Here is a 10,508-nt window from a genome sequence, read left to right as displayed (position 1 = left end):
ATACTGTGTATATAATGTATGGGGGGTAAATGTACACCCCCTGTATATACTGTGTATATAATGTATGGGGGGTAAATGTACACCCCCTGTATATACTGTGTATATAATGTATGGGGGGTAAATGTACACCCCCTGTATATACTGTGTATATAATGTATGGGGGGTAAATGTACACCCCCTGTATATACTGTGTATATAATGTATGGGGGGTAAATGTACACCCCCTGTATATACTGTGTATATAATGTATGGGGGGTAAATGTACACCCCCTGTATATACTGTGTATATAATGTATGGGGGGTAAATGTACACCCCCTGTATATACTGTGTATATAATGTATGGGGGGTAAATGTACACCCCCTGTATATACTGTGTATATAATGTATGGGGGGTAAATGTACACCCCCTGTATATACTGTGTATATAATGTATGGGGGGTAAATGTACACCCCCTGTATATACTGTGTATATAATGTATGGGGGGTAAATGTACACCCCCTGTATATACTGTGTATATAATGTATGGGGGGTAAATGTACACCCCCTGTATATACTGTGTATATAATGTATGGGGGGTAAATGTACACCCCCTGTATATACTGTGTATATAATGTATGGGGGGTAAATGTACACCCCCTGTATATACTGTGTATATAATGTATGGGGGGTAAATGTACACCCCCTGTATATACTGTGTATATAATGTATGGGGGGTAAATGTACACCCCCTGTATATACTGTGTATATAATGTATGGGGGGTAAATGTACACCCCCTGTATATACTGTGTATATAATGTATGGGGGGTAAATGTACACCCCCTGTATATACTGTGTATATAATGTATGGGGGGGTAAATGTACACCCCCTGTATATAATGTATGGGGTAAATATACACCCCCTGTATATACTGTGTATATAATGGATGGGGGGTAAATATATACACCCCCTGTATATACTGTGTATATAATGGATGGGGTAAATATACACCCCCTGTATATACTGTGTATATAATGTATGGGGTAAATATACACCCCCTGTATATACTGTGTATATAATGTATGGGGGGTAAATATATACACCCCCTGTATATACTGTGTATATAATGGATGGGGTAAATATACACCCCCTGTATATACTGTGTATATAATGGATGGGGTAAATATACACACCCTGTATATGGTGTGTATATAATGTATGGGGTAAATATACACACCCTGTATATACTGTGTATAATGTATGGGGTAAATATACACCCCCTGTATATACTGTGTGTATAATGTATCATTCTTTATGATCTCCGCTAAACCAATGCTTTCCCATAGGAATGCATTGGGAGGATATTGCGCATGTTCTCTATGGGTAACATTCAGCGCCTCCATGCAGAGCACTGACACAGATCTCTCTAGTGGCCGTCTGTGACTGTCGCTCGAGGTGTTACTAGGCAGCAATGTAGACACTGCCTTTTCTCTGAAAATCTAGCGGAACTGCACTGGACGTGTGGGTGGCTGTGGCCATGGAAACCCTGTTTAGATCATTTGTCACCTAATCGTAATAATAACCCATCATAGGTCCCCGTGTCTATTTCAATCTGCTACACCCACACTGAGTCAACCACACTCTGATAGCACCCAACGTACTACCACTCAAACAAGATGCTTCTGCCCTATCTACAGCGCTACTGCCGGTGTCATCCTAGGCCTTATATTATGCAACGTTCTATGAGATGCACCTTCTAGGAGATTACTGAACCAACACCACTGGTACCTAATGTTATCTTACTCTGTCTTTTTCCATCATGTTATTGCTTTGCATTACTTGTATGAGTCATAATATTCATTTGTAGCATTCCTACCATACTACGTTCAAATACCATTAGATTTAGTGAAATACCGTGTAATATCTACAATAACTGTATACTTCTATTATTGGTATGAATATGCTGTATTTTGCTGTATCATGTATATCTTCTCTCTTTACTTTCTGTTAAATCTCGATCAATAAAAAGCAAATTAAACAAGAGAATCATAAAAGCTTTCCCTCCCGGCCCCTTGGTAACCCACCTTGGTCTCCTGCAAGTCATCCAAAAAATATAATAATAATTAGACTTTCATCATAAACTATTCTAGTAACCTACTTATATATCCTACCATTACTTTGTGTCACGTTATCCCACTCCCTGTAGAATGTAAGATCGCTGGAGCACGTCTTCCTGTGCATCCAATTCACCTGGTTATAAAATCCTGTTTGTTAGTCCACCCATTGTGCAGGGCTGCTGAATATGCGGGCGCTTTATAAATAATAAATTATAATGTATATAAAATGTATAGGAGGTAAATATACAGCCCCAGGTATATGCTGTGTTTATAATGTATTTATTGTATCCATGGAAATACACTATGTATCTGTAATTACAGAATATTCTAATTCCTGTTCTCAGGCAGCCTGATTGGCTTAATGATGACAAACACAAACAGGAATCCGATGACGGGGGGGATCCTGGATCTGACCCTGGAGGTCAACTACCTTCTGACTGGAGAGGTGAGGGATTCTGGGAATGTCACAGCAACTACACACTTTTATCCTGTGCTTTAACATGGATATTCTGAAACTTATTATGGATACATTTGTGAAGTTGATACTGGGGATATATTTATTAAACATGTGATTAATAAATCTATTATAGTAGCCAGGTAGACAGTGTGTGAATGTAGAAATAAAACATATAAGATTGTGGGTCGTTAGCGGTGCTGGATTGCAATACTGAGATTTGTGGAATTTTTTTCTGTTGGTGTTAAAGTTTGGTCATGGTGTAAATGTGGGGATTGTGATAAGACATGATTATAAACAGGTAGCCCTATTATAGCATTTTTCAGCCCTGTGCACTATACAGGACTTTATGATGGAGAAGGCCGACATCGTACACACAGACAGGGGTAGCAGTGACAGAGGTGGGTGGTAGAAGCACATACTAGCAGGATTAATGTGATTCCCCTTCCAGGAAAAAGATAGTGAAACCACTTTATAAATAACTCCAAGGGAACAAAGTGACGTTCTGTGTAACGAGTGAAGTATAGGCTTATAGGAGAGATATTTTAATACATGTTTCTTTATGTGTAGGATTACATTGTTGTGAAGAGATCTGACGATCCTACAATACAGAGAAGCAGTCCCTGTGTGTTTAGAGCATCCTGCAAGACCCAGAGCTCCAGCACGGTGTGTCCACCTCACTCACTGATACATGAGGGAAACAATGAGCAGAACATCCTGGAACTGACCAATCAGATCATCCACCTGCTGACTGGAGAGGTGAGGCTGCTGGGAATGGGACATCATAGAGTAAAACCAAGGGATGTGTCTGGATGGTGTCTGGATAAAGATGTTGGGATCTCACTGTCTGTTATTTCTTGTAGGTTTGGAAGTATTTAAAAGGGAAAAAGCAAACTTACAAGGAAGTGACGGAGAGTCACCACCCCCTCATCTCCTTGGGTGAGACGATGTTTAATCAGCAATGTGTTTGGTTATAGAGCAGATATCATTCACTTATATCATCAAACACCCGGTACACAGTGTGAGATCTGTACAGTTATTACAGTTGTTGTTTTGTAAACTGGAGGAACAAAATGATTTGGTTTATTATCTTTTATATGGATCACAGAGAGGATGTTCTACAAGCCGCATGTGGTGGCCACTGAATGTTTGCAATTCCTCCCCTCCAGTTAGGCTGTTCTCTTAAGTCACTGGGAATTCTGATGGATTTAGCTACTAGTTCAGTCATGGGGTATTCTTCCTGGACAGTGCTGCCCATTTCAGGAAAGTTGGGGCCTACTGGACTAAAAGCCATCCTGGTTTATCCAGCCTTGGCAAGTTCTTCTGCGTGTTAGGTAGAAATTCACTTCGCAGATCAATGAAGACTTGCTAAATAGTATGTCACACATAGAATGTAACGGACCGTTTTGCACACAAGAGGTTTAAAAACGTTTAGGCGATATTCCCCTTTCCAGATGCACAGGCAGCTACTGTAAGCACCAATCTCCCGAACTGCAAACTACATGAATCCTCCAGCTCCCGAACAGGAAACACACGAACCCGGGAAACAGCTGAACAGGAAAAGCATACAATCAGCTTACACTCCTGGCAATCAGCATACAATCCAATTCCCCCAATAACGAGATGACACTTTGTTTTGAGGTCAAGCAGAACTGACTGTACTGGCACATACAGTCTCTTTTATTCCAAATAGTACAGCCCACAGGGTATTACAGAACAACCAATCAATCCGTACAAAACACACAGACACTCCCACACAAAATCCTCCCCTCTGCCTGTGATATGATTACTGAACACAATGGGTAATATCATTATCACAGGCAGAGGAATACCGTTTTTACACAATATTAATAACTTCTAAAATATACATGCCACAAACATAAAACATATATATTTTCATAATCAGCATGCGAGAAATAAACACATACTCGAAAATCAGGGCAATCGGTTCTGGGGTTAAAAAGTTAGATGGAAGTCCTTTATGACCGACCGCAAGCACATTTTCATGCCCAAAACAGTTCCATAGATTTGGGCTGTGCGGTCGGTCTATTTCAGGCTGAAAAAATTACTAAGTCCCATTCGAACGCGCGTTCGAATCTTCGAACGGGACTTAGTCTCTGCGGCTGCAAAATTATTGTGGGAGAAGGTAAGGCTCAGCGGTGTTCGCGGAACTGTGTAGCCGATTTCAGTTCCATGAATTTGGCTACACATACCGCTGACCTCATGGAATGAACCAAGATGGCCGCCGCCACGTGTTCGTTTTTCGAATGGCGGCCACTTCGACTACTTCGGCACTTCGACGGCATTCAAAGTGCCAATTTAAAAGTACAAACCCTTCATCTGGGAGTTAAAGGGCCAGCAGCAGCACAACAAAAATCCATTATGCCCAAATCTGTTATTTCAAGGGCCAAACCCCCCAGGGACCATAATCACAGGGCAAGAGGCTGGCAAGCAGTCGTCTCCAGGCACAAGTGGCGGGGCTGGTTCCGCCACATAGAAGTATAACTATACCAGTATTTTTAGCAAAATACTGCCCCCTCTCCATTTATTAAAAAAATTGCCCCCTCTCCATTTATTAAACAAATCTTTAAAAAGTAAAAACAATCATGTTCATGTAAGACACAATAGAGATGCACAGCAGTGTAGCGGAGTAGAGGTACGATCCAAGGTAGCTCCGCTGGTAGACAGGAACAGCAATCCAATACAGGTATCAAACGGGTAGCGTGGTTACAATCCCTTCCCTCCAGGAACTAGACGACACATAGCTTGGAGGTCAACTGTCAGCTTTATTCACACAGTTTCTTTTATGGCTTTTTCCCATGCAAGGGAGGTAACTCAAAACAACCAATCACCTCACAATCACCTCCCCTCCCTCTCCTCCCCTTAGATTAGCAGGTAAATTAATTAGAGGGAACCGAGTTTTCCCCAGTTTCTGAATGACCCCTAAATACGGGGGGTACGAGGATAAACGAGGGGTCCCCTGGTAGGTCTGCTCTGGGTGAGTAACATATTCAAATTTCACCCAGATCAGACCAGGGGTTCGGGAGTTACAGGTATTTAAAGATTTGACCGACTGCAGGGACACAGTAGCCGAAAACGGCTCCATAGATTCTGGCCCTGTAGTCGGTCTACTTCACTGCATGGAAAGTGCCGAACAGCTCAGCCATCCGACCCCAATCTTTGGTTCGGATGAATCCCCTAGACTGGGGAATGCAAACTACCGAACGGCGGGCCGTTCGGCAGTTTGGATCATACGATTTGGTGATCCTGGAGGTCTGAGCGGTGTCTGGGTAGTCGAGCGTCCGATTTTAGTTCCAGACGCTCGACGACCAAACACCGCTGTTCGCCAGTTAAGATGGCCGCCGCCACGTGGAGATTAGGCGAACGGCGGCCACCCACGGACCCAATAACGGTATGTGCACATTTATTCTTCCTTAACATGCTGGTACAATATACAAGATGCATGGACATATAGGGTTAGGGACAAATAACAATGTAAATACGAGTTTCTGGTGGCTGTTTCTGCCACAATGCTCCCCCAGAACCAAGCCAGCATACACAGTCTGATCCCAACGGATCGGCTTGGGGATGTCTGGAGGAGTACCCACAGATCACTTGTCTAGTTCCGTTTGTCGGGATAACCCGTCGGCATTTCCATTGAGCTTCCCCGGGCGATATTGGATATTGAAATCAAAGGGCTGAAGCGCTAAGCTCCAGCGCAGCAGTCTGGCATTGTCTCCTGACACCCGGTTCAGCCAGACCAACGGGTTGTGATCTGTGAGCAGTGAAAATGTTTGTCCATACAAATAGGGCTGTAGTTTCTTGAGGGCCCACACCACGGCAAGGCATTCCTTTTCGATGGCGGCGTAGCTTACTTCTCTGGGTAAAAGCTTTCGGCTGAGGTAAGCTACGGGGTGTTCACCGCCATCGGCTCCGATCTGGCTCAGTACTGCTCCCAATCCGAACATTGAAGCGTCTGTATGGACGAGAAAGCGTTTAGTCTGATCGGGAGCAGCCAACACAGGGGCATTAACAAGGGCATTTTTTAGGAGTTGGAAGGCCTGTTCACACTCTGGGGCCCATACTACTAGTTTGGGAAGGTTCTTGCGGGTCAAGTCGGTAAGGGGCTTGGCCAGGGCGCTGTAGTTAGGTACAAACTTTCGGTAATATCCTGCCGTCCCCAAAAAGGCTAGTACCTGGGTTTTAGTGCGGGGGGTTGGCCATTTAGCTACGGCCTCTATTTTGGCTGGTTCGGGTTTTTGGTGGCCGCTGCCTACTCGGTGTCCGAGGTATTGGACCTCGGCCATCCCTATATGGCATTTACTGGGCTTGAGGGTCAGTCCGGCTTCCCGGATGCGGTCTAGTACTGCTCCGATATGGTCTAGATGATCGGCCCAGGAGTAACTAAAGATGGCTATGTCGTCTAGATAGGCGCAAGCGTACTCCTGAAACCCGTCCAATAGTCGGTCCACCATCCTCTGGAAGGTGGCCGGGGCGTTCTTCATCCCAAATGGCATGACCCGGAATTGGTACAGGCCAAATGGGGTGACGAAGGCCGACTTGGGAATGGCGTCCTCGGCTAGAGGAATTTGCCAATACCCTTTACACAGATCAATGGTGGTTAAGTATTTCCCCCTAGCCATTTTGTCTAATAGCTCGTCTATCCGGGGCATGGGATAGGCATCGGATATGGTTTTATCATTGAGCCTCCGGTAATCTACACAGAAGCGGGTAGTTCCATCCCGCTTCGGCACGAGTACTACGGGGGATGCCCAGGGGCTATCGGAATGCTCAATTACCCCTAACTGCAACATTTCCTTCAATTCCTTGTACATGTTCCCCCTCACTGCTTCGGGAATGCGGTAGGGCGGTTGACGGAGTGGGATCGGGTCTAGGGTTTCTACCCGATGGGTAGCTAACGGGGTATACCCCGGGAGGTTGGAAAAAGTGGCTCCTTTTTCCCTAATTAAACTTTGGGCCTGAGCTTTTTCTTGGGGATTCAAGCGGTCTCCTAGCTGTACGGCTGCGAGATCCTCTTGTAGCGTTCCTCGGGCCAGCATGTCAGGGAGGGGTAGGTTATCTGTGTCCTCTGCAGCCGAGGCGCAGATGGCGGATACTTCCTCTGTGCGCTCGTGGTAGGGCTTCAGCATGTTCACATGGAACATGCGTCTGTCCCCGGTCCCGGCGCAGGGGCCGATTATATAGGTGGTATCGCAGACCTGCTCTACCACCTTGAATGGGCCCCGCCAGGAAGCCTGCAGCTTGTCAGTAGGGACGGGGCGTAGGACTAGTACTTTCTGGCCGACCTGAAAGCTGCGGTCCCTGGCTCCCTTATCATACCATTGGCGCTGGCGTGTCTGGGCCGCCTGGAGGTTGTTGCGCACAGCCCGGGTCAATTCCTCCAGGCTGTTCCGAAACTCCAACACATAGGGTACGATAGGGGTGCCGTCAATGGTCGTTCCCCCCCCCTCCCAGTGTTCCCTTATTAGGTCTAGGGGTCCCCTTACCCTCCTTCCGAACAACAGTTCGAAGGGAGAGAACCCAGTGGACTCTTGGGGCACCTCTCGGTAGGCGAACAGGAGATGGGGTAAGAACCGCTCCCAGTTCTTCTGAGTGGCTACGAACGTGCGGATCATTTGTTTTAAGGTCCCATTAAACCGTTCGCAGAGGCCATTGGACTGGGGGTGGTATGGGGAATTAAGGATAGCTCGGACCCCGCATACTTTCCACAGCTGTTGCGTGACCTCAGCCGTGAATTGGGTACCCTGATCTGAAATGATCTCCCGGGGAATCCCCATACGGGTAAATATACGCATGAGGGCGTCTACTATGATCTCTGCGTGTACATTCGTCAGGGCTACTGCTTCGGGGTATCTAGTGGCATAGTCTACCACGGTCAATATGTATTTCTTACCGGACGGGCTTTTTTGTCTCAGTGGTCCGATAATGTCTACCGCTACCCGGCTAAAGGGTTCTTCAATAATGGGCAGGGTGTGTAGTTTGGCCTTGTATCGGTCCCCCCGCTTTCCTACTCTCTGACAGGTATCACAGGTATTACAGTACTGCTTAATATCCTGTGATATCCCTGGCCAGAAGAAGTTCTGTAACAGCCGATGTTTGGTTCGGCTGATCCCTAGGTGTCCGGACATGGGAATGTCGTGGGCGATCCGCATTAACTCTCGTCGATACTTTCGAGGCACAATTAACTGTTTAATGGGTACAGGAATGGATCCGGCTACTACCTTTTCGGCATACCGGTATAATAACCCCTTATCCCAAGCATATCTCTCCCCCTCTCTGCCAGTCTGGTCTTTATCTATCCTGTCCTTGTAAACCTGTAGGGACGGGTCCAGGGCGACCTCGCTACCAAATTCTAATGGGGCAGCCCAGGGTAATACAGTGTGATCAGGGGGGTTTGTGCTTACCTGAGCCTCAGAGTCAAGGTGGGGTGCCGTGGTGCGAGCCTGTTGGCGGGTGACGACCGGGTAAGCTTCCTGTGGAGGAGGCCGGGTAACAAAAGCGGAAGTTAGCTCCCCCAAATCGTTCCCCAAAATCACATCGGCAGGTAGATCCTGCATCATCCCCACTTCAATTTGTCCTGCCCCCGCTCCCCAGTCCAAATGTAGTTTAGCAGTGGGTACCTTGTAGATAGCTCCCCCTGCCACTCGAACTGCAATGCAATCCCCAGTGAGATGGTTCGGGGCCACTAAATGGTTCCGTACCAGAGTGATGGTGGCCCCAGAATCTCTTAACCCCTCCAGCCGCTTGCCCTCCACATGGACCACTTGCCGGTGGCCCTGGCGGTTGGCTGAGGCCGCCTGGACTGGGTTTACCTCATGGAGGGTGCCCAAGGGTTCTTCTATTTGGGTAGAGGTGAAAGGTTGAGCCCAGGGCCTGCCCTGATAGCAGTGTACCGCAGCTCGGGGGGTGGTTGGTGGTCGTTGAGGGGTCCAGGCCGGTCTGGCCCGGTTTTGGGGACAGTCTCGTTGCATGTGACCCAGCTGGTTACATGCATGGCACCTGACAGACGCCCGGTTGTTGTACCTGGGGGGTTGGGACTGGTAGGTCCCCCCTGGTCGGGGTGGATTTGCTGGGGTAAGCTGGGGAACAGCTGGCGTAGGTTGCACTCTACTGGAGAACTGCTGTTCCCGCCGGGAGTCCTGATGCTCATCTGCTAGTTGAGCGGCCTCATGCAGAGTACGGGGCTTACGGTCTCTTACCCAGATCTGTAACTGTGGAGACAAACGTGTGTAGAACTGTTCCAGCATCATCAACTGCTGGATCTCTTGGGCCGTGACGGCTTTGGCTGCCTCAAGCCACCCGTTAGCTGCCCGTTGTAGGCGGTGTGCAAATTCTGCATGCGAGTCTTTTGCTGATTTGGGTAATTCCCGGAACTGTGTTCGGTATGCTTCAGGTGTAATGGCATACCGTGCGAGCAAGGTTTGTTTTACCTTCTGATAGTCTCGGATATCCTCCGCCGGCATAGCTCGGTAGGCATCTGCTGCGCGGCCGGATAGGTTACCCGCTAGCACTCGTACCTGTTCTTCAGGGCTAATGGCATGCAGCTGGCACAAAAGTTCAAAGTTCTGTAAATAGCCATCAATGTCCCCCTCGGTATCATTAAACGCTTTGAATACCTGGTACGGTATTTTAGCTTTCGCTGGCGGGGTGGGGGCCGATGTTGCGCTTCCCTGCGCTGATCGCTGCATAAAGAGAGCCTGTACATCGTTGTACACCTGGTCTGCTTTCTGTGCTGCCATGGCTGGTGAGAATAGAGCCATCCTGGCCCGATATTCTCTGGTAAACTCAGTTTCTTCCCCCTCCCTTGGAGGCGCTGCAGCAGCTGCGACTCTGTCTCCTTCCATGAGTTCTGCGATTAGGATAGCCTTTGTTTTGTTGCTTGCTATCCTCCCTCTCGCTTCCAGTAACTCTTTTAGCGTATCCCGTTTCAAGAGGG

The 10,508-nt window shown here is 47.3% G+C and overlaps 1 protein-coding gene across 1 annotated transcript in view; it reads left to right on the top strand.

The window, feature by feature from the left end:
- Positions 1–3,353: 3,353 nt before the first annotated feature.
- The window catches only part of LOC134574848 (uncharacterized), a 31,018-nt gene continuing 23,863 nt past the window's right edge, over positions 3,354–10,508 (top strand). Inside the window, exons 1-2 of the mRNA XM_063433905.1 lie at positions 3,354–3,368; positions 3,415–3,490. Coding sequence (XP_063289975.1) covers positions 3,354–3,368; positions 3,415–3,490 — 91 coding nt within the window. The remainder of the gene's footprint in view (positions 3,369–3,414; positions 3,491–10,508) is intronic.

The sequence above is a fragment of the Pelobates fuscus genome, chromosome 10 (assembly GCF_036172605.1).
Source record: "Pelobates fuscus isolate aPelFus1 chromosome 10, aPelFus1.pri, whole genome shotgun sequence".
Classification (NCBI taxonomy): domain Eukaryota; kingdom Metazoa; phylum Chordata; class Amphibia; order Anura; family Pelobatidae; genus Pelobates; species Pelobates fuscus.
This window is presented reverse-complemented; position numbering and strand designations above follow the sequence as displayed.